Source organism: Aspergillus pseudonomiae (assembly GCF_009193645.1).
Source record: "Aspergillus pseudonomiae strain CBS 119388 unplaced genomic scaffold BDV37scaffold_51, whole genome shotgun sequence".
Lineage (NCBI taxonomy): Eukaryota > Fungi > Ascomycota > Eurotiomycetes > Eurotiales > Aspergillaceae > Aspergillus > Aspergillus pseudonomiae.
Genome location: NW_022476043.1, coordinates 196 through 22,623, shown reverse-complemented (window position 1 = coordinate 22,623; position 22,428 = coordinate 196). Strand labels below are relative to the sequence as shown.

The 22,428-nt window shown below is 48.6% G+C and overlaps 10 protein-coding genes across 10 annotated transcripts; 3 read left to right on the top strand and 7 right to left on the bottom strand.

The window, feature by feature from the left end:
* Positions 1-809: 809 nt before the first annotated feature.
* On the top strand, positions 810-2,810 carry BDV37DRAFT_295390 (GMC family oxidoreductase; the record flags this gene model as incomplete). Its single annotated transcript, XM_032089867.1, has 1 exon — positions 810-2,810. One exon carries the CDS (start codon positions 810-812, stop codon positions 2,808-2,810), a length of 2,001 nt encoding a protein of 666 aa, XP_031939705.1.
* A 259-nt stretch (positions 2,811-3,069) lies between these two features.
* Positions 3,070-4,553, bottom strand: BDV37DRAFT_272858 (alpha/beta hydrolase; the record flags this gene model as incomplete). Its single annotated transcript, XM_032084960.1, has 7 exons — positions 3,070-3,199; positions 3,287-3,359; positions 3,425-3,505; positions 3,576-3,756; positions 3,813-3,890; positions 3,956-4,185; positions 4,229-4,553. The coding sequence occupies 7 exons, from the start codon at positions 4,551-4,553 to the stop codon at positions 3,070-3,072; spliced, it is 1,098 nt and encodes a 365-aa protein (XP_031939704.1).
* Positions 4,554-6,139: 1,586 nt separating this feature from the next.
* On the bottom strand, positions 6,140-7,207 carry BDV37DRAFT_272857 (phenylacetaldoxime dehydratase family protein; the record flags this gene model as incomplete). Its single annotated transcript, XM_032084959.1, has 1 exon — positions 6,140-7,207. One exon carries the CDS (start codon positions 7,205-7,207, stop codon positions 6,140-6,142), a length of 1,068 nt encoding a protein of 355 aa, XP_031939703.1.
* Positions 7,208-9,952: 2,745 nt separating this feature from the next.
* On the bottom strand, positions 9,953-10,342 carry BDV37DRAFT_272856 (uncharacterized protein; the record flags this gene model as incomplete). Its single annotated transcript, XM_032084958.1, has 1 exon — positions 9,953-10,342. One exon carries the CDS (start codon positions 10,340-10,342, stop codon positions 9,953-9,955), a length of 390 nt encoding a protein of 129 aa, XP_031939702.1.
* Positions 10,343-11,178: 836 nt separating this feature from the next.
* Positions 11,179-12,323, bottom strand: BDV37DRAFT_272855 (sulfotransferase family protein; the record flags this gene model as incomplete). Its single annotated transcript, XM_032084957.1, has 6 exons — positions 11,179-11,247; positions 11,318-11,406; positions 11,446-11,686; positions 11,835-11,921; positions 11,979-12,154; positions 12,212-12,323. The coding sequence occupies 6 exons, from the start codon at positions 12,321-12,323 to the stop codon at positions 11,179-11,181; spliced, it is 774 nt and encodes a 257-aa protein (XP_031939701.1).
* Positions 12,324-12,974: 651 nt separating this feature from the next.
* On the bottom strand, positions 12,975-14,728 carry BDV37DRAFT_252513 (transcription factor domain-containing protein). The gene is made up of 3 exons (XM_032082432.1): positions 14,706-14,728; positions 13,724-14,640; positions 12,975-13,670 (listed from the first exon to the last, which is right to left on the bottom strand). Exons 2-3 carry the CDS (start codon positions 14,625-14,627, stop codon positions 12,982-12,984), a joined length of 1,593 nt encoding a protein of 530 aa, XP_031939700.1. The 5' UTR covers positions 14,628-14,640; positions 14,706-14,728; the 3' UTR covers positions 12,975-12,981.
* A 798-nt stretch (positions 14,729-15,526) lies between these two features.
* Positions 15,527-17,387, bottom strand: BDV37DRAFT_295386 (major facilitator superfamily domain-containing protein; the record flags this gene model as incomplete). The annotated part of the gene is made up of 6 exons (XM_032089866.1): positions 15,527-15,776; positions 15,895-16,537; positions 16,608-16,876; positions 16,930-17,101; positions 17,159-17,219; positions 17,265-17,387. The coding sequence occupies 6 exons, from the start codon at positions 17,385-17,387 to the stop codon at positions 15,581-15,583; spliced, it is 1,464 nt and encodes a 487-aa protein (XP_031939699.1). The 3' UTR covers positions 15,527-15,580.
* Positions 17,388-17,781: 394 nt separating this feature from the next.
* On the top strand, positions 17,782-18,986 carry BDV37DRAFT_295384 (isocitrate lyase/PEP mutase family protein; the record flags this gene model as incomplete). The annotated part of the gene is made up of 3 exons (XM_032089865.1): positions 17,782-18,271; positions 18,378-18,859; positions 18,921-18,986. 3 exons carry the CDS (start codon positions 17,782-17,784, stop codon positions 18,984-18,986), a joined length of 1,038 nt encoding a protein of 345 aa, XP_031939698.1.
* Positions 18,987-19,494: 508 nt separating this feature from the next.
* On the bottom strand, positions 19,495-21,007 carry BDV37DRAFT_160408 (putative C2H2 finger domain protein). The gene has a single exon (XM_032079152.1). The coding sequence runs from the start codon at positions 20,924-20,926 to the stop codon at positions 19,538-19,540; it is 1,389 nt and encodes a 462-aa protein (XP_031939697.1). The 5' UTR covers positions 20,927-21,007; the 3' UTR covers positions 19,495-19,537.
* A 402-nt stretch (positions 21,008-21,409) lies between these two features.
* On the top strand, positions 21,410-22,224 carry BDV37DRAFT_160412 (uncharacterized protein). The gene has a single exon (XM_032079153.1). It carries the CDS (start codon positions 21,545-21,547, stop codon positions 21,989-21,991), a length of 447 nt encoding a protein of 148 aa, XP_031939696.1. The 5' UTR covers positions 21,410-21,544; the 3' UTR covers positions 21,992-22,224.
* Positions 22,225-22,428: the final 204 nt, after the last annotated feature.

The following is a 22,428-nucleotide window of genomic DNA, read 5'->3' as shown; positions in this document are numbered from 1 at the left end:
CCGGCTTCCCCGAAGTGACAGCAGGGAATTGTGGAGCTGAGACCTCGGGTCAGTGGCATGTATGGATGCAAGGGTGACCCTGTTTCTCTTCCACTGCGGGAATGCTCAACTTGCCCTTGTACTACATGCCATTGGCAAGGTGAATCCAAACACACGAACGGTACTTTTGTACCCAATACCCAGCTATTGATGCACGACGACTTCCCGAATTTGTAACCAGATGGGTTCTGCTTTATGGTCTGCCAACCTTCCATTGGGCAGAGTTGATAACCTACTTCGGGGAAGTCGGATGAGTCTTGGCCGCTAAGACTGGCTTGGAATATGATTTTCAAGGTTGCACTGACAGCGGAAGTTGTCAAGCTTGGATTTCGGATGAATCGGAAAGAGGATCCAGCTATGCATCTTGCACTTCCATTACAGCCACTCTTTTCACGCCCATACGCCACCCACTGCCAAAGCCTTAACAGCTCTCTGATGTCAGTAAACCATTATTTTGGGAAGAAAGTTCAAAGAGATGATTTCAATTGAGTTTATCGGAGCAAGTCACAGACAAAGTGGGCTATTCTATCATTGACGACACGAGCATGTCATCTGCCATCAGGCTATCTGTTATCCGTTTTCAGACATCCCATCGCCGAGACCCAGCGTTATGGACGAGTCGTTGGGTCATCGTAACAGTACGGCCTCCCGCAAGGGTGGCTAAAGATTAGCATATATAATGTGCCTATCATTACTTCACCAGGGCAACGGCCAATTGCGTGGCCAGCATAATCCAGGATCAAATTCTTGCGTCGTGCTGCATAGCCACGATGAGACACTCCTTGCTGGACCTAGCTCTGCTTCTGTCAGGGGTGCTCGCAGACCCCTTCCAAGCCCCCTTGCAGCAAGACATCACAGCACCTTTTTACACCGTCAAAACATGCATACCCGGCGACACGCTTACTGCATGTGATGGTGAGGTCGGCAGTAACGACATACACCACGGAGTCACTGATGATCCCCGTAAAGTGCATGGCAAGCATTACGACTACGTGATCGCTGGAGGCGGGCTGACTGGTCTCACGCTGGCCGCCAAGCTTGTGGAGAAGTTTACAGTGTTGGTGATCGAAAGTGGCTTCTACGCATGGGAGTACGGACCGAAGATCGACGATCTCAACACCTACGGCCAGGTCTTTGGCAGCAGTGTCGACCATGCCTACGAGACCAAGCCCCAGCTGGTAGGCAACGACGGCGACGTTGGACTAGACAAGGACATCAAGATCATCCGGTCCGGGAACGGTCTCGGGGGCTCTACACTCATCAATGGCGGGACATGGACACGGCCTCACAAAGTGCAAATCGATTCCTGGAACAGTACCTTTGGGAATACTGGTTGGACTTGGGAAGCGCTAAAGCCCAAGATGGATGAGATTGAGATCCCGCGGGATCCGGCAACAGACAAGATTACGCCAGACTCACTCCATCATTTCGATCCCAACTGCCATAACAAGGATCCATCGAAGGGTAAAGTGAAAGTCGGGGCTCGCGATCGGAAGTACGGCTGGTCCCCGCTGATCAAGGCGTTGATGGATACGGTTCAGAAGACATACAGCTTCGTCACGAACAGAAAGGACTTATGTTGTGGTGACCCAACTGGGGTTTCGATGTTCCTGAATACGCTTACCAACGAGCAAGTCCGAACAGATGCTGCGAGGTCATGGTTGAAGCCAATCTTGGAGAACTCGACCCTAGCCCGTAACATCACAGTCCTGACTGGCCAGCTCGTTGGAAAGGTTCATCTGGACGAGATCAAGCCCTCGATGGGAGAGCCGAAATTGCAAGCCAAGGGGGTTGAGTTTGGCATACATAACAAGACGGAGTGGAAATGGGATGTTTGGGCCAACAAAGAGGTCCTTTTGGCTGCAGGCTCTACGATCTCTCCCCTCATCCTCCAGTGGTCAGGCATCGGCCCGAAAGCTTGGCTTGATCACGCACGTATACCGCAGAAGCTCGAGCTTCCGGTGGGCTACAACCTACAGGATCAAACAACGACTTCTGTCGTCACAAAGCCGCATGATAAGGGAAAGGGCCAGGGCCAGGCCGCGTACTTTGCAACCTTTGCAGAGGTCTTGGGCAAGAATGCCACACATTTCGAATCTATCCTAAAAGACGACAAACAGTTGGAGTCAATGGCAGAGCAGACGGTCAAAGGTGGCGGCTTTCCTGATAAGGCCAATCTCATGAGACAATATAAAAATTATCAAAACTGGCTTCTGAGTGATAAAGTGTCATACGCCGAGCTTTTCCTCGATACGGACAATTCTACGCACTTTGATCTCTGGAACCTGATCCCGTTTACTCGGGGATATGTGAAAGCACTGGACTCCGATCCGTATCTACGGAGCTTTGAATATAACCCACGATATTTCGAGAATAAATTAGACTTGTACGGCCAGGCTGCTGCTACGCGGCTCGCACGGCAATTAACCAACACGTACGACATGAAACCATTGGCCGACAAAGAACTGGTTCCTGGGAGATACGTGCCACAGGATGCAACTCTGGACGAATGGGCCTATTATGTGAAACAGAACTACCGTGCGAACTATCACGGGGTGGGTACATGTTCCATGATGAAGAAGGAATATGGCGGCGTTGTCAACCATGAGGCCAAGGTGTATGGCGTGCAAGGCCTTAGAGTAGTGGACGGCTCGATACCGCCGACACAAGTTTCTTCGCATGTTATGACTGTGTTCTATGCCATGGCGGTGAAGATCGCTGAATCAGTGATTGCCGATGCACCCAAGTCCAAGGAATATATACATTACTAGATGGAAATAGTAGCCAGAGAAGGATGTTGGTACGAAGGGGATGGTCAACATGCTGGAGAGTGCTGATACAGGATCTATAGTTGACAAACGCGTATCTCTGCTTGTAATACTGTCCACCGAGTCAAGACAAAGGTTCAACAGTGAAACTAGCGTAATATATTGAAAGTAATTGATACGAATCGCATCTCGATTAACCTATAGGAAGTGATACTTTTAAGATGCTACCCTCCTCTTGTATCTCTCTTTATGGAGCGTTCTGTCAACTCTGTTTCTGAAGTGTCGTAATCCATTCTATAATTGTATCATAGAATGCTGCAGTGGCTTTCAGGTCTGGAAAAAGGTGGAAGGCATGAGGCAAGCCAGCATAGACCTTGGTGTGTACAGGAACACTGGAGTGATGAAACTATTAGATCCTGTTTGAAGGCGTCCCCAAATCCTGACATCAAAGTTGTCTATATTGTGGGTAAAGTGCTCACCCTGCCTTTTCTAGAGCTTCGCCATAAGCGAGACCCTCATCACGAATCGGGTCTTGTCCAGCGACCTGAATCACTTTTGAACATCAATCACGGCGCACTACATAGAAGTTATGTTGAGATATTCGGATGAATACATACATGCAGGTCCCAGCCCCGTAAAAGAATGGGCCAGCAGAGGACTGGCATAGGGTTCTGCGCCGGCTGTGGGGCAATATTGCTCTGGTTTCGGCTGAGTTAGCATTTCATGTTTGTATCTAATCACTAACAGAATATTATAAAGTCACTATACCCCAAAACCAATGAGTAGCATGCGTTGGCATCACTGGCGCATCCTTGTTTTGCTCGGGACTGTGATATTCATATTTGTCCTTTAGGAAGTGCGCCGGGCGGCATATGTCAGGTACATTCAGGACCTGACCGATGACAGCCCCAATGCCTTCGTCTCTGTCTTTCATAGCTAGCACGGCAGCCTAAAAAAATCAGAACCTGAATAGAGATGGTGGAACTTGGACGCGATTATACACACAATGTTTCCCCCAGAACTGCTTCCACCGACAATCACCTTCTTTGGGTTGATCCCTAGGGTATCTGCATTGTCTCTACACTGTGTCAAAGTCAATAGAACAATCATCAGGAATATACACCTGAAACTCGATGTTAATAGCTTACCCATTCAATTGCATCCCAGCAGTCATTGACGGCATAGGGAAATTGATATTCCGGGGCCCTATTTCTACCATCAGAACATCTCCAACAAGGAAGAGCACTTTGAATCTCATGTATGGGAAGGAATGTAGTAACTCTCAGACGATAATTGACACTAACAACAACCGAGTCGGTTCTCTTGGCAACCAAACGATTCATGGCCTCTTCAGCGGTGTGGTCCCCAAGAACCCAGCCTTCACAATCAAGCAGTTAACAAACCAGCTCATCATATGCAACCATGGATCACCTTCATATCTCCTCCATGCGCCACAAAAAACAATGTTGAGTTCTGGCCAACAGTGTTGTCCTTGTAAATTCTAAGCTCCAGCTCAGCGCCATCCCGAGCTGTGATGTTTCGATGGCTAATCTCGATGCTCTCGGTGATTGACTCATCATATGGGAACGTCACTGGGAGCTGAGACATGATTTCACGCATCTCCACGGCTGACAGTGTGTTCATCTCGGCAAACTGACTGGGCATTTCCTTATATTTGTCGAAGTCGGCATCGGGGATAGAATAATGCACGTATCGCAATGGCTGTTCCTTTGTTTCGGACGGCATCTTTACTAGAGTTCTGGCAACAACTTGGGATTCAAGTTAAATTGAAGTTAGTTGTTTATTTTGCCAGATGAGGCCGCGAGGAAATTTATATCGTAGCCTGATGGATGAAACTTAGATGTAAGCCCTAATCTCCACAGGGTATGTTTTGTACACTAGACTAGAGCTCATTTATGTCAGGCCAAGACCGCTAGTGAAAGAATACAAAGGTTGCACTCAATTAAAAACCTTGTTTCAGGTGGTCAGACACGGTATAGCAACATCCCGGTGGACAGGATTCTCTTACTATATTCTTGACGTTCCCCGATCCGCTACGTGTATAGCCTTCACTTCGCAGGTGTGCGCTGCTATTGATATACTATGAAATGCCTGTACATTTTGCAAAATACTACAAGATTCATCAGCGGGTCTAGCCTACATCATCCCCGGAAATTTCCCAGGAGCTTTAGGGACGGTATCGGTACTTCTTACCCCGCCGTGATGGGAGTCAGGTTGGGGGCCCGCTCTGGGTGTATGCTAGTGTTCCGAGCAAAGTACTTGTATCTTAGTCGCTATGGGACATGGAATTGACAGCCATATGTCCATGCACCCCCCTGGGAATGAATTATCTTTCCATTGAGAACTGCAACATGACATTTATTGATACATAGCCTGCTGGTTTCGGGAAATGTCTAACTATATTCCCAGCTATAGGAGTACGTCACTTTGTCATAGTAGAAGGCTCCTCTCCGTAAGAAACATAAGTCTTCGCTAGCTGCGCACGCACGAACTGTAATTATGTAGTGTTAGCTACTAACAACACACCCAGTGATCCACACCACATTACACTTACTTCACCAGCCTTGAACGACTTTACACAAGCTGGTCTATCATCAGAGACACAATTTGGCAAAACGGACACAATGGTATCATAGTTGACCCCGAAGAAAAAGGGGATAGAGTAACGTTCTTGACCAGTCATATTGACAACTCGGTGAACAGTTGACTTAAACGTCTGATTTGTCCTACAGAGGTCAGCATGCATATAGCGCTCAAAAATCCCTTAAACCCAAGCATACCACATGGACAAACAATCCGCAATGTTTACAGCCAGTGTCCCTTGGATAGGAGGTTCCACCACCCACTCGCCCCGAGCGTTGCGGACTTGCAAAGCGGGTACGTTATCCTGGGAAAAAATAGTAAAGCATTCGTAGTCCTAGGTAAGCAACCACAATAAGCTGGACCCATACCAAGAATGGCGGTACGGTTGATCAGTACAGTGATTACAACAGTAGCCTTGGAGAAAGCAAGAAGCAAATCACCTCTTTCCTTTTCTAAATTAATGACCAGAAACAAGCCCTTGCATGCAATATCCTACGGCAACGCTTAGCAGCAACGACGAAAGGTCCGTTAACAAGATCCCTCGATTCTTCCCGCGGGTTGCGATGTATACAAGTCCCCAGGGATATGAATGATAATGAAAATCCGATCTCTTGTGGTGAACTATTTGTATGATTCCCATACTCGAAGATTTCCAACTTATAACAAATCAAGGGCCAGAGTGCCGATATTGTCAAGGTTGTGTTTACTAAGTAGCCACACTTCATCTCTCATACCTTTGCAGGTCGGCAAGGACTCGCCTCCTTCTGACATCGAAATGCTTCATGGTTCTGGTAAGCCATAAAGCCCGTCCCAGGAACGCATCCAACATACTCAGCATCAATTTCAGGTGCCTTGAGTATGTTTGTCTCCACCCACAAGGCTACTTTCCCACATTCCGACATAATCCCGCCAGGCCCATATGTTTTCAAAATATTGTTACGCAATGCAACATGGCCTTTGTTAGATCGACCCGCTCTTTCCATGGACCTAAGATCCATGAAGTAGAAAAGTTCGACTTTTCTATTGTACTTGTGGAATTCGCTATCCTCCTCCTTGTAGGTCCCCAGGCGCTCGTCGTAACACATACGGGATGTTAGAATTCCCGCTTCTGGGGCTGCGTGAGCCAGATCGTCCATCCACTTGCAGGCAGCTTGATCAAATTGGTCAAACCAAACACCTCTTTCAGCTCCCGTCATCTCGGAAAGGTCCTGCCTCTCAAGATTAAAGCAAAGATTGTCAGGGAATCCATTGAATATGACACGTCCCAAAGTCTTTTCTTTGGGAGAGGCCTCTCGTTCCGGTATCGGTGGCACTAGCAGAGGGGAATCCATGCGGTTTTCTTTTGACAATTCTCTGATTGAATCTCTGATCCAACCCCAGTAACCATTCTTGTCAGTCGGCTTGTGGGCGAAATGGACACCTTGACCATCTTGCCGGTTTTGTGTGGCTTTATATTGGGATCGACCGTAAGGAACCTTGACAAACTCGCGCCACATGCCTGCATCAGGAGGAAGAGACGACCAAAACTGGATAACACTGTCTGACTCCCACCAAGCCTCAAAGTCGGCGATCGATTTCCATGTGGCAATCCATATGCGTGTCTTCCCTATTCCTGGGAAAACAATCCCGTCCTGGGTTACTTGATCAAGGTGGCAGTTGGAGCCTGTTATGAGATGACTGAATGTCCTGACAAGATTCTCAACAGCAGGTGATTGGAAACCGTCAGGCTGTTGGACCCCAAAGAGAGAGTAGACAAAAGTCCCTTCCAACGGTTTTTCGATAGTGTACATAGACATAGTGGGAGTTTCCAAGAAGAAAGACCTAACAATTGCTCTTAATCCTTATTATTCTTAAGACAGCCTTATACTGAATTTTATATATCTCCTCTCTTCGTTGCGATGCGATGCGGGATAATCTGTTCCAATCTCCAGCGGAATTCCGACTTTTATAGGTTAGTTTACGGACATGAATGGAACACAGATTAACTTTGAACCCCGCAATAAACTGAGACGAGCCTACCGAGCCCTCCACCAACGTTCCGAGATTGCCTAGCTCGGGTCACAATCAAAGTTGTGACTGGTTAGATCTAGGAGGCCTTGCATATATAGTGTTCAATATGGGGCTCTGTGACTTCATCATGCGTCCAATATGGGGCGATCTCCCTGGACAGAGTATGATGTCGGGAATTATAGAAGCATCTCTAATGAAAGATGTCTCTACAGAGGCAACCCGGATAGAACCTGGTAGGGTTGGAAAGGAGGCAGATTTCGTCAATATAAGGCATTAGAACCCCGAGGATTAGAGAGGAATAAACTATTACTTACATACTAATACACTTTAGCGATTCTATTCTTAGAGATATAAGAGGATTAAAAATAAAATAGTATTAAATATCAGATGTATAATTATTATCAGAAGATGTTGAAGCAAAGAAAATTAGTCCTTTGTAGGAAAGTAGGCTAAGGAGACCTGATGCGGAGCTTTTGTTTACGCACACAGAAGTATATCCACTTAAAATAGACACTATTGTGGCCTTTTCCCTTAGTACCACCTGCATAGCCTGTGGCAAAGTTGTTGAATCTAAGAGAGAGAGAGAGCATGGAATCACGATCTCCCTCACGGAAAGCTAGTCCGACCCCAGGGTTGATGTAGAGGTAGCTTTAAACAAGATGGATTGGAGATTCGGGATTAGGAATAGCCATTAAGTGGAAGCGTACTTTATACCCTTTAATCTGATGAAAAAAAGTGCTACAATAACTCCAGCGACTTGCAATATCAAGATATACACAGATTCGAGCTGTACAAATAGCGGCAGACGTATCGCGTTCATCATCGCCAGCACTAGATATAGAGCATGGTCGACAGACCAAGGCTCTTCATTAATTAGATGTACTATTAAGAAACTGAACGAATGTAAGTAGTTGAATTGTAGAACAAGCTAAATAAGATAATTTCTTATCTCGAGTAACAGATGCCAGTATTGTCACGGTCATCGTGTATCTCCTTTACCGGCGATATCCTAATAGTTGGCTGAAATACGTGAACGTACCAATCTTCTGTAATGCCGCCGATAAAATTCTATCTGCTATTATAAGTAAGTGAGCAGCCTTCCTCTTTTTAATATTTAAATAACTAATTATCCCAGTACAATACTCCCTCTGATCACCTACCGTATGAGCCCCGAGCCCATCTCTAACCTCTCCTTCCGCAGGATGGGGTGGATAATGCAAGATGCGCGAGGTCACCCCCAGAAAGTCCATCATGGCATCGAAGAAACTCTCGTCCAGGCCAAGGGCAAGCGCAAAGCTTCTCATTAGTCTTCGACAGAGTGTGCGTGCCTCGGTACAATAAAGCAAATACACGTCTCGGAATTTTGGAAGCACCTTATCGCTTGGCTACTGGTTGTCTCCGTACAGGTCATATGTATCCGGGGGCAGCACACCCGCGGCTCGTTGCGGATCAGCGAGAATTTTATGGCCAATATCGAATGGTTCCAGAAGAGCACCCGTTGCTTTCTTCTCTGTCCGTTCATTCCTATCATCGTCGGTCGGTATTTCCTCTGCATACATGGGCATATAGCCACGGCACTTCTATCGCTTTTTTACATGGTTGCTCCTTGATAATTGGATACTCGGGGGTAATGCCTATACCTTGGACTTCGCCACAGAATATTCCATTTTCTGCTCTTCTGGGAGGGCGAAGAAGCGATGCGCTGCATCATGAAGTGCACTAATTAATTCGTCTGATATCCCGTGATTCTGCGGGATCTTTCTTAACAAGCAATGCAAGTTGGGCTGGAAAGTCAAGTCACCTTGATATAGAAGAACCCGACTTGTGCGCAGGCAGGGTATATTTCCGCTGCTAGTCTCTGGCGATCTCTACAATCTGGGCTGCTTAACGGTGCGACGTCGATGATGGGAATATTCTCAAAGTCTGCCACAGGTGCTTTTTCGGATTGGTACGGCTGCTCCATGATGGGTAGTGAGACGTTGGTGGTGTCGTTCTATGGTTTGGGTATGTGAGTTACGTGAGATTCTTATCTGAAGATAGCTCGCTACCCCGCTTTGATATCCCCGTTGCATGCATCCTTCTAGAAGATATTTAAATTGTCTATCTATTATTGGACAGCCCCCTTACCCCGTGGCTGTATATTGACACACTACAATAGGTCTCCCTGGTTCGGTAGTACATTCTACCCTGTAAGCTTAGTATGTATTGATCCTGGCATTTTGATACAGCCATGTGCTCTAGAACAAGACGTATGTAAAAGGCTAGTTCTCAGCAGTACGCCATACGAAGGATGTATATTTGAAGATGGCAATACTTCATCACTCGATATATCTTCCTGAGCAACAGCAATGTAAACATCGATACCGAACACGCGTTCAGGCCCATATTCCCAACCTATACCATAAACCAAAACCCAAACAGCCATCTCTCCATCCTCAACACATATCCCACTAGGCATTCCATGTCAGCCCGCCTCTCAACTCCTTGCCAAAGTGCACAGTCCCCCCACTAACTAACCAGCCCACCTCAACTCAGCACCAGAAACTTCCTCGGTAAGTAATCTGTGTGCATTGACACGGGACATTGCCACCACAGCAATTATACGTCACTTCTGAGCCGGGCTCAACTGGCACATCCAGGTCGTACGACCCATGAGGTGTGTCATAGTGCAGCTTTCCTGGCTGATGTCTCCAATCTGTAGTCGTTGTCCATTTGGCCTTATAGCCATCATTGCAGGTGGCATCGCAGGTAGTCGTCCATGCATTGCAGTTAAAGCTGCAAGTTTGGGTCCCGTCATCTTTCAACTGCACGTTCCAGGAGGTAGAGTGGGAGACGAAAAGGGTGCCGACGACTTCGAGGCATGCTTGGGCGCATGGGAGGAACATTATGGAGAGAGGGAGGAGGGATTTCGGAAGCATCATGGTGGGCTCGGAATGGTTTTGGAATTGGAATGGTGATGTATTGTAGAAGATGGGATAAAGACTTGCTTCTTTACTTTGTGTGAAGAGAAGGCTTGGGTTAAATACGTTTGCTTCGTGTGTCCGTTGTTCTGTTGTCCCTTCCGGGGTGTATACATAAGTCTAAGTCCGTACTGCAATCTATCAAGCTTTGTAGGGTTACATCCGGGGGAGGCTTTGTGGACAGCTATACCGAATCTACGGCTCTAGTGGGAAGGATGAGGTCCACCGGGCCGGTCATGATCTGGCATACCCCAGCTTAGCGGAGGGAATTAAATCCCGATAGTATGGGGTTAAACTCTTGCCAAGCATATTAATACATTTAGCTTTGAAAGAAGGGCTTCGCTGTACTATGCGGTGTTGTGCATCTAGTCAATATCCTAATTAGGAAACCCGACAATGTAGCTGAGTGGAAGAAGTCAATGGACTTCGATCATCCCCGGAGGATGATGTTTTCTCTCGTATTCATTTATTAATCCAACCTTATTCTGAATTTTCTTATCCAATTCAACCTTGGTTATGGGTTCCTACCAATGGCCCGTTTAATTGTATGTCTCGAAGCTGGTTAGGGCTCGGCAAGCTGCCGATACCATCGGCTTTACCGATGCGAACTGAGATGAGATGTTCCAATCTAATAGCAATTTATCACTTTCTCTCTATTCTTGTCCGGAAAAACGCTCTGTAATCCATGATCTTTGCTTATACTTAGTCCTTTTTTCTTCTCTATCTATCCTCACTTATCTGGTCAAGCCTTCGTTCTCTCAGGTTGACGCATCGCCCTTGAGGCCAATTATTGCGGTTTAAACACAGAACAACCTACCACAAGCCAGCACCTCATCAGGATAGAACCGATCCCGCCACCATGAACACTATAATAAAAATCCACAGTCCAAAGCAGCACAACGTGAAAGTCCCCGAGGCCAGATTCCCAAGAGGAACATGCTTTCTAAAATACCACCAAGCAGCCCCTCCCGCAACGACGGGGGTAGCCCATATCAAGCTCTGCTTTGCCACGCCCGCCAGCCGCACTCAGAATATAATGATATGAAACCTCGTAATGAAGTCACCCTCATTGACATGGGGAAACGGTTCATTCGGCGCCTCTCTTCCCAGGAACTGACAGAGAGGACCCCAGCCATCCTGGACCATGAATTCAAGGACTTTGCGTCCATGTGCTCGCGCGGCAGCATGGACCTGGTCATGGTGAGCTGTAAAGCCTATAGGAAGACAGCTAGTATCCTGCCAGTTACGGCCAGTCCATACGGACAGTGCAGACCGTAGGATGGGGATATAAAGGCCGATGTATGTCTTGGGAAATGGAGTTAGGAGCGGAGTTGGAATGGATCGGGGCGGGAGTGGGATGGGTACTCTATCAATGAGCTCTAGTAATCTCCCAGTGCTTCCAGCTCAGGATTGCATAAAAGGTGCGTTGCATAGACGCGATCTATAACTCAACCGGACGTGTGGTCAAGACAATTTGTGCGTCGGGGTAGGCATCCATGAGCTCTTCGGCGAAGAGGATGCAGGGAATATCGACTACAGCCTGGTTAAGAGGTCAGTGTTGCGCTAATGGGGCTAATAAGACAGGGGTGTGATTCACATCGTAGCGCCAGAGCATTTGGTCAAAATCTCTGCCCGAAAACTTCCGGCCGTCGCCATTGTATTTCGCATTGATGGCGCGAGTCCAGAGACCCAACGATCCGTTGCGTTGGTCCAGGGAACATTCCGCCATATGATAGCAGTTGTATCCCAGTTTCTTCAACGCAACGTACAGTGCTTTCCATATCGTTAGCATCGCCTGCCCGGTCGGATCTCAGGTTTGGCTTGACCCACACAGGGTCCCTGTGCGGGGCATACCCAGCGCGAGCACCTTCATCGGCTTATCGCGATGCGCTGGTGGCTGCATTGGCGGATAGGGCACAATGGGGAAGGGGATTCTGGCCATGGTCGCGAGATCTCCAAGCAAAGCGCGAGGATGGACCAGACGAGAACGCGGGTGTTAGTCTCATGCATCGGTCGACGGCATCTATATATACGATGCTTTTGCCTGGTGGCGTGGGGGTGCGGGCTTAGCACCAGCGACGTTGGTCTTTGTTTCCCTGGCCTTCAGGATCCCAATCCCTGTTGCGTAGCTGTCTTCTCTTTGTTTGCCTAGACCGTTGAAGTTAAGCCAGCGTCAGCCTTGTTTCTTACTAAATGCTTGGCACGCTCAGGTCTTGCTTTTCAACCGCTGGTGTAGCTCAGCAATTGACATGCCGCGATGCTACAACCCAGATTTATTCTATATAAGTGGGTATGGTGGCTTTACCCATGGCCCTGCAAGGAGTGCCAGGTGTGCCTCTTTCTTGACTACTGTTATACTTACTAATGATCTTCTTTTCTAGAGGGGTAAAGCTCTGGCATTGACAGGAAATGGTCGCAATGCCTATATGCGTTATTTTTAGAACCTATCAAACTGAATAATCACGGTTAAGATCTACACTTGTCTATATACCCTGATGTATACTTCGTCGCCGGTGGTATATCCTCATCCGGCCGAGTGATGGGTAATTGATCGATATAAGAGTGAGTTCGACTCCAATTGCCAGACCCCAAACCTCACTTCATGGCGGCAAGTTCCAAATAAAATCCAAATCCAAATGCGCCGAGTCCAATCCGTAATCCAACTGACCGCTATCATCCCAAGCGCCAAAGGGCGCCATCAAAGGATCTATCGGCAACCAAAGCCAATCATCGCCACTCTCATCCAGCTGCCCTAGCATAGGGTCATGCGACCCTTGCACCAGTTCCGTCTGTCCCGGTGATGATAGAGAATTGATATGCTCTTGACCTTCCGATTGAACATCCTTCTCCCTCTCCTGCGCTGAGGTCATGAAGGTCTGTCGCAGACGAGAAACATGGATCTGTAATAGGGCTGCGTATCGTGATATGAGCTGCATGTCATCTAATGGGGTTGATTGCAGGGTAGTGATCGTCTGCTCAAGGAGATGTAATGATGCGTGAAGCTGTGTGGTTCGGACGCCTAGCGCCAGGGCTTTCATGAGGAAGATTGATGAACTGATTACTCGTAGGAAGACGCGAATTGGGAGGTATTGAATGCTGGGTTGGATGAGTAACCATTGCAGGATCTCGGTCGACCTATTGATGACTTCGTCGATGCAGGTGCGGTCAGTGGTCGCAGACTGGGTAGGTGAATTGAGGATGTTTTCGACCAGCGATTGGACTTTGATGGAGTTTGTGAACACTTGCAGATATTGGTATTCGACGTGCAGGATAGATTCCAGATGAGAGTCTGCGTGCCTCATTAGCGGGAGAAACAATGAATCGGAGGCTATGGTGATCTACTCAATGTTGGCCGGCTGACCTGCCAGCGGTAGAGCATACGTTCCCAATTTTGTGAGGACCTGCAGTCCGTCATCGGATCACCGGTCCTGGGCATTGATGGGAAATGTGTGTCTGTGATATCTTTACCCAACCGGGTTAAATCAACCCATGATGCCATGAAATGCATCCATTCATCGTCCACACATGAACAATCCGTGATACCCTCAGACACGTCGACTACTGGTATCTCCGGGACAAGAGGCGTGCACCCCAACCGGGAGGCAAGCATACCTGCAAACACATACAATAGAGAAGGAAGACGACGACGTCTCCACTCTAATTGTTGCAGATAGGTGCCTGCGTCCGACCGCATACCAGTCACATCATACTCATCTTTCCTCTTCCCACTGTCACTCCTAAAAATACCTAGCTCATGAGCCAATGCCAGCGCAGTGCTCACTAGCATCCACGACATCCGGTCAGACCGTCTAGTAGGTTCAACGACATCTTCCTTCCAGCGATCAGACATGGGTATCTCTTCCGCTGACGCCGGAGGATCTCTGAGGTCTGGCTCTGTAAGAATCAGATCTGAGTCCCATCCATCATTCTCCAAGGGAAAGTTGAGTGCCCGTGGATACCATTCACACATGAGGAGAAGTGCTTCGATCGAACCAACATGTCTTGTCTTTGCCTTTGAGAGCTTCTCCTGACCTAGCATGATGCGGAGGAGGAGATGCTGGTAGTGCTGCCATAGTCGATTGTGAATGGAGTATGCTCGGGAGGTACCACCGAATCCAGGTAGAACATGGTATCTTGACGAGATCATTAATATAGTGCAGCAAAGCATGGGTTCCTGAGTCACAAGCCAGTAGTGGTTTTCGGGTATATTGTAGAAGTCGGTTAGAATGGGCGACAGAGGGAACATATTCTGGAAGAATCTGTATCCGTTAAAGGTCTGGCCCATATAATTGGCTGTATGGATCCTAGAGATCCGTAAACCTACAGCTCAACGAGAATGACTGCTTCACGAGCCTTGATCCATCCCATCCTAACGAACCGACAAGCGTTCCATATTCTCAGTACATCTGCATGAATGGGTCCTCGCCCTTCACTAGTAGTACTATTTTCTGTGGGAGTTAGTGATGTAAATGGAAAGGGGTTTGGTATGTCCCCCTGTAAAAAGAGATCGAATGGGTCATTTCCAGAGGGAACCAGGTGCTCTAAAGCCTTTACAGCATTCCTATTGGTATCTGACCATATCTCTCCTTCTCCTACAAGGTAACAATCAGACCTGTTGTGTATGATAGTGGGCAGCAGAAACACACCTTCCTGCGATGAGTTCCGTTGAACTTCTTGCGTACCATTGCGAGCAGTCCTCGAACGAGTCACTCTTGGCATATTGGAGACTTGGCAGGTTAAGATTGGCGCATGACACGGATAAAAGACGAAAGATAAAGCACCATACCAAGATTCTCTCTCGCCCATGGCCTTTTCTCCGTAAACCGACAGTCCAGGTTCATCTTCTTACACCGAGAACATGGTGCCACACTTTCTTCCCCAAGCTCACATTTCGCTTTCCTTTCTCGGCAAGGGATGCATGCCTTATATGTACGACGGTAAGTATAGTCGGTGACAGCTCGACTGCGTGGCGGACGTTGCATGGCTGCATGCATGCAGTTGCGTCGGAAGAAGATGTTAATTTATGTGGGGAAAAGTACATGCGGAGAGTTTTAAATAGCCTTCTGATTATTTTAAGTCAACCCTAATTCATCTGCAGCGTCACTAACTACTTACGGTTACGGGTGGGGAACCGGCAGTTGAAATGTATTACCTGCATGCTACTAAGTCCACATCGTCATGCATATCAGCGAGACTACCCTAGGTCAAGTACCGAAAATGTGGGTGATTGTCTCCCTCCCTCGTAACATCTACTCGCACATCCGGGTCCACCGTCCCATACACTCTGTCACGTCGCCTGTTCTCATGGCTCAATTTCAGATACAGCCCTAACGCCAGCACTGCGATCAGACCGGTCAATGCGCATCCAATGGCACATCCTCTAACATAGAATGGTCTGAGATTGTTTATTAGCTTTTATCATTTCACCAAGCGAAACCACGTTCAAAAGAAGAAAAGACAAGAGAGAAAGATAAAGAACGGGAGAAAGATTAAGAAAATAGAGAGAAACTCACCCTTCAGAATCCGGAAAGGCCGAGCTGCTCACAAAACTCGAACACTGACCGAAAACCGCTAAGATAGCCATGCCAGCCCCCTTCTTTGAATCCCCTCCCTGGTTGTTCAACAGCCAAGTGATATTAATCGAAAGCGCGGGAAACACTCCGCAGGTCGCCAGCCACACTCCAAAATATCTCAACCCAGTTTTATGTTCATCCTCCACCGCGGCGAGGATGAGGTATCCTACCATACCGACCATGGCAGACACAGTGATCACTAATCCTCTATATCCCCATCTATCAGATATAATGGCAGCCACGATGCAGAGGAGGAATGATGCGAAGTATGGAGGCGCTGAGAGTCCCTGTGCGTTGACGGAGGTGTAGCCCATTTCTTTGATAATGGTGGGAAGGAAGTTGGAGAGTCCCGCAAAGGAGTAGTTGCAGCAGAAGTGGATTGTCATGTGGACATAGTTTTTATAGTCTGCTAGTCCTTGGAGGACTTGTTTCCATTCCATCCGGTTTTTAGCAGTCTGGTCGACGGTTTGCAGTCGTTCAACAGCTTGGGTTTGTTCGGTTTCGGTAAGGCATTTGGCGGTTCCTGGAGAGTCGGGGAGGAAGAAGAAGACAATGATGGAGAAGAGAACTGTTGGTGCTCCTTCTATAGAACGTGTCAGTCTCGTGTCAATCAGGAGCTTTTTATTCATTGTTTGGGGTATCTAGGGCCATACCAATGATAAATAGAAGACGCCACGGCGCAATAGAATTACGGATATGAGTGATGCCAAAGGCAAGCGCACTCGCGAAGCAATTTGCCACAGGAGACATTCCCAGCAGCATGGAGACACGGAATCCAAGTTCTCCTCTCTGGTAGAATAACGATAGAAAGTAGGGTGCACCTGCCCCAAACGCAGCTTCGAATATACCCAATAGACAGCGGCAGACAATCAGCTCAGCTAAATTCGTCACTGCACCACTGCACATCGCGGCTGCTCCCCAACTGTGTCGGTTCAGCGTTGATCAGTGCACTAGTCTCAAGGCTAGCAAACTTACCAGATACAAAGAATAGCGACATAAATGTGAGCGGGTAGAATCTTCCACAGGACTGTAGTCCACTCAAATAGAATGTAGCATATGTAGAATGAGTACAGCACCCAGGACCATTGTTTATCGTCGAGACCAAGTGCCGTGTCTATACCCGCTGTCTTGGCGTTTCCGATGTTTCCTGTGCGCATTAGTCTGAGAAGTTATACTAGCAATGCGAGGCAAGAGCACACTGTACCTCTGTCTAGATAAGACAATATGTACAGTATGCAGACTATTGGCAAAACGCGACGATCAAACTGTCCGAGTCAGCACTAAGCTCCTTACTTTAGTATAATACATACCTTTCGGCGAATGGATGCCTGGTCCGCAGACCGCACATGAACGTGCTGAGCGTCTTTTGCATCTTGACATTGTGCTTGCTCCAGATGAATAGCCTCAGACTCCTTGACTTCGTTTTCGCTCATTGTTGATCAAGTTCGAGTGGCTAGTTCTCAGTTCGAATCTGACGTAGACACGAAATGGCAATAGTGATATCACGACTCAGTTAAACCCCACAGCCCCATGTCCAACAAACAAGTATACCATATTTATATCTGTTTCAGGTGAACTTCCCCCGCATTGACCTCCCTTCCCCACGGGGTAGGGTTATAGCATCCCCCTATACCGGGTGTCCCGCCCCAGCGCGGATAATTGGCAATATCCGCAGTCGAAATATCCGCCCGAACTATACACCTATCACCATGAAAACAACGGCTATATAACGTCCACAATCACCTATCGTTGGTCTCAATACATCATCACAGAATTCAAATAACATATCATTCCACTGACCAATTCCACATCATCCACTTGTTCAAAATGACTCTCAGCCAAACGACCCCCTACCCCTTCACATTCACCACCAGCCCAACAAACCAACCCCCAAGCAAAGATGCCGCCAGAGACCAGACCCTGACCCTCAAGAATGTCCGCGGCAAAATTCCCTCCATCCAAGCCTCCACCCTCCGAACCATGATGCTTGAAGCGCACGCCGACCCCACGAAGATTATCGCCCACGCCTGCTCCTACGATGGCCTTTCCTCGCGCCTCGTGCAGGAAGCCGGCTTCCCTATTGTCTTCTTGGCTGGTTACGCCGTGGCCAGTTCCTATGGACTCCCGGATACGGGGTACATTGCCATGGCAGAGATGTGTGACAAGATCCAGGAGGCCGTGCGCGCGACGGACATTCCTGTTATGGCAGATGGGGATACAGGGTACGGAAGTCCCATGAATGTCAAGAGGACGGTGGAGAGCTTTGCGGCTGCTGGTGCGGCCGGCGTGATGATCGAAGATCAGACGTGGCCGAAACGTATGTCTCCCGTTTCTTTTCCTTTTCCCTTTTCCCTTACTCTTTTTGTTTGTTGTGGCGGATGGGGCGACGTGGACATAGATCCAGAGACTAACAAGATGCGTAGGATGCGGCCACACCAAAGGCAAGTCCGTCGTATCGAGAGGCGAAGCGTACGCCCGGATCCAAGCGGCCGTTGATGCCCGGAACAACGGCCAAGATATCTTCGTTCTGGCGCGTACTGACGCCTTAATCCACGGGTGGGAGGAGGCTATGACCCGGGCGAAGGAGTTCAAGCGCATCGGTGTAGACGCTGTCTTTGTCGAGGCATTGCCCGATCGTGAGGCGATGCAGAAATGTGTGCAGGAACTACAACTGCCTGTCTTTGCGAATATTATTGAGGGCGGGCTGACGGAGAACCTGTCAGCCAAGGATCTGGCTGAGCTCGGGTTTTCGGCGGTTGCGTATCCGTGGACGCTTGTAGCGGCCAAGCTGAAAAGTATTCGCGAGACGCTGGAGGCGCTGAAGAGGAGTATGACTACTGGGGCACCGCCGATGATTCTGGGCTATGCGGATGTTTGTGAGGGCGTTGGATTTAATAAGTATTGGGTAAGTCCAGTTAGGGTTTCGGAATGGGCTTCCTTGAGGGTATCTGCTAACTGTGAGTTAGGATCAGGAGGTGAGATATGAGTATAACGAGAATGGACTGGTGGGAAATGGGAACGGAAGAGGATAGTGGGGGTGGCATAGCTTTGGGTGTATTTAACGATATGATACGATATAGCATAACTGATCGTTAGTAACTTTGCACATTCTAGGTTTACACGCGTTCTCCATCGTGGAGTCAAGATGCTGACCTCCACTTCCTTAGCTCATGTTCGGGGAACATCTGGTTAGATTACAATAATAAACATAGATACCAATAGGAGGACGCTCGATTAGATCATAATCCAACGACCCATAGATTCGCTCAACGCTAGGTGCAATCTAGATCTCTATGTACTCGTCTGCGCGCAATCTTGAAATTCCAGGTAAATCCATTAAATCCGAAGTGCTCATGGGTATGTTGCGAAATAGCATATGGGGTGTCAAAATCAACAGAGGCAACAAAAAAGGCTACATCAAACACACCAAGCAAGACCTATCAAATACAGGATATATGTCATCAATCATGCCAATGCACCGCCGTGCGCTATTATAGGATTAAAGTGAAAACGTGATGCAAGAAAAGAGCTTAGCCATGAATGCAGACAATGCAACGAAAATCAAAAGAAAGGCTCATTACTTCTAACGGCGAGAGGCCAGTTTCCACCTGCCGCCACCCCAGGACAAGATTCCTTCCTGGATAGCCCAGTCGCGAAGGGCAATGTCCTCTTTCTCCGAGTCCAGAGCGACATCGCCCTGCTCGTAGTGGCGACCGACATGCTCCATCCGCAGATTCCAACTTTGAAAGCCAGCGAACTCCTCTCCGCAAAAGCCACATGCGCTGCGAGGGGGCGCTCGGCGTTGTTCATGCCAACATCGAATGCGCACCGCCTCGAGGTCCGCATCAAATTGTTGTTTCTCCTCTTCGGTGGCTTGGTTGGACTTGGCCCAGGGTGCGTGCATCCGACGGTGGTGCTGGGTGAAAAGATCTTTGCGGTTGAAATCGTTGGTGCAGCTCATGGGTCTGGCTCTGCTCGCATTGTTAATATTGCACTGGCCCACATCACAGCGATAGAATCCTAGCTGGACATGCTGTGATGTTACATGTCGCTTCCACTCATTCTTAGAGGCAAAGGAGCTAGTGCATCCATAGCGGGAGAAGGTGCAAATAAAGGTACGACGGGGCCGTGTGCCTTTTTTGGTCTTTGCTTTGGCGGACGTCCGACAAACGCGGGCAGAATTGGAAGTAACAGGTTCTCTCTTCCGGGAACCCTTCTGGCTGCGGTTATTGTAACGCGTCGCCTCTCTCTGACCAGCGTGTTGGTTTGCCGGCACACGTGGGGGACTAGGCGAGACAAATGAGTCCTGGCCAGGGGCTTGTCCTGCGCCGAGATAGCTGAGTGTGTCGCTGGCATGGTCTAGTTGGCTGTGTTGGTGCATGTCATGGCTATGCATAGGGATTAACTCATTGCCTGGTATGCGTTCCGCGTCGAGTTGAGCATCGAGTTCAGGATCAAGTTGAGGCTCGAGTTCGAGTTCAGCGATCGGTATGGGCATAGGATAGTTCTGCACAATCTGAGATGGAGCGACTGAGGGCTCGACATTCACAGAAGGCCCCGGGGAGCAAGAGCCCCAGTGATCGAGTGGCGGCAGCACTGAGTCCGCGCAGCTGGCCGGCGGGGACATATAGCATCCCATGTTTCCCCAATTATTGGTTGGAGGGGTTTCAGCTTCGGTGGATGAATAGCCACTACCAAAGGATGGGGAGACGTCGGACACCATAGGATAGGCTCGGGCCTCCATGCTGTAAGGTGAACTAGTTGGATTTAGGTGCACGCCTGGGGTCGATAGAGGCATGGACGAGGGAAGCCACGAATTCTTCATGGTGAGGTCAACATGGGATATCTGGCGTTCGATCTCGGCAGTGCGTTGACAAAACACAGGATCAGCAAATGAGTCTGGGTCTGGGAAGAGCTCGTAGTCCTGGGTGGTGGAATGTTGAGGGTCGGTAAAAGAGTTGGGGTCGTCCATCGTCCACGAGTTCCAGCAATCCTTTCTTTCTGGGAAAACAGATAGATGGAGGGAGTTGATCGAGAAGAAAAAAAAACACCAAGCGTCATAATTCTGGGCGATCACGAATTTTTATTTCCAGCTGAGAACCTCGAACAGCATGTGTCTTCACCTTGGGTGCCCATCAAGCCGGGCAAAGCCAGAACCAAGCTGAGAAAATAGATGGCGATCGGCGATCCTGAATGGCTGCTGTAGAGCCGCAAATCCTCTGAAAACCAAACCGTCCAAAAAGAGTGATCGTCATCGAGTGGAAATACGTACTCCGACATTGATGGGAAGCGCCGCCCCTGCAGCGGTCGGGAATGATCATTTGGCGCAGACCGGGGCTACTCTAATGGACCAGTCGTAGCATTTTTCCTCCCCCCTTTTTCAGCAATTTTTTTTCGTTTAATTACTTTTGCAGCGAATCCGACGGGAGTCGGACAAGTGGCTGTTTGGCTACAAGGGTGGGTGCCCTCGTGGTTCACGATTAGGGGTGGAGGAACCGCCATGATGATAGCTCCGAATGCTTGCCATTGGGGTAAATGATTGGATACAAATGCTCCAGCCTAAGAGAGCCTCACGCGCTGTCAGTCTGGAATGAATTTAGGAAGGGACTTCGGAAGATTCCATTCCAGGATCTGCTGTCGTCCACGACGGTTTTGGCTTTCAAAAGCCGCGTTTTCCACGTGCATATTGTCAATACAGAGTATGCAGTGCAGTTGCTGGTCGCGAATCCTCCAAAGACGTATGGATGAAGGCAACCGAACGGAGAAAAAAAAAAGAAAAGAAAAGAACAAGTCAGGGATCATTTGGAATGAAGGGAGATTTTTGCGCGAAGTGCAACCAAAGGCCAAGTCAGCCTCAGCGCCAGTACCCCCAGGCAGTGCTGCTAAGAAAGCCAAAAATGCATTAGTCCATGCACGACCAGTCCGTCGTACCCACAACCGCGACAGACTCGTGGGGAAAGGAAGCCTTATCGAACCCATCAGCGTTCATTTCCCCCATCGTAATAGCAAGCGAACCAATTCCAGGTATCGGCGGTGATGGAGCCGTCTGCAGGGGATAACTGGAAAGGGCAGGATCAGATGCCCATCATTCTCTCTCAGTGGCTGACAGTTTGGGGCGTTTTTCGCCCGTCCCATCGATGCATGAATGCATCCTTCTCTCTGACTCTTGTCCCGTTCAGGAATCGTAACGCGAGAGATCCTCGGTGCCGCAGTCACCTTGCGTTTATCCCACAGAGAGAATCACTGTGCTCCTGTCATTAAACGCGCGACATCATAAATAGCGTCCAGGGAGGGGAGACGGATCGACTCGAGAAGGTTGATAATAATAGATAGTTGAAGACCATGACTCCATTGTACTGGATGCGCCTAGATCAGTCCTGACAAGACGGCGCACGAAGAGAGTAAAGATTCCGAGAAGGACCTCAGGTATCTATCCATTTCACACAACCGTTTTACCGCCCCCAAACTACTTTA

Excerpts from the sequence above, each read along its gene's own strand:
- BDV37DRAFT_252513 (XM_032082432.1), bottom strand. The coding sequence starts at position 14,627 with ATGTTCCCTCTGTCGCCCATTCTAACCGACTTCTACAATATACCCGAA. Across the intron at positions 13,671-13,723 it reads GGTCAGCCGGCCAACATTGA|ACTCTCATCTGGAATCTATC; the intron begins GTAGATCACCAT and ends TGAGGCACGCAG.
- BDV37DRAFT_160408 (XM_032079152.1), bottom strand. The coding sequence starts at position 20,926 with ATGGACGACCCCAACTCTTTTACCGACCCTCAACATTCCACCACCCAG.
- BDV37DRAFT_160412 (XM_032079153.1), top strand. The coding sequence starts at position 21,545 with ATGAATTTAGGAAGGGACTTCGGAAGATTCCATTCCAGGATCTGCTGT.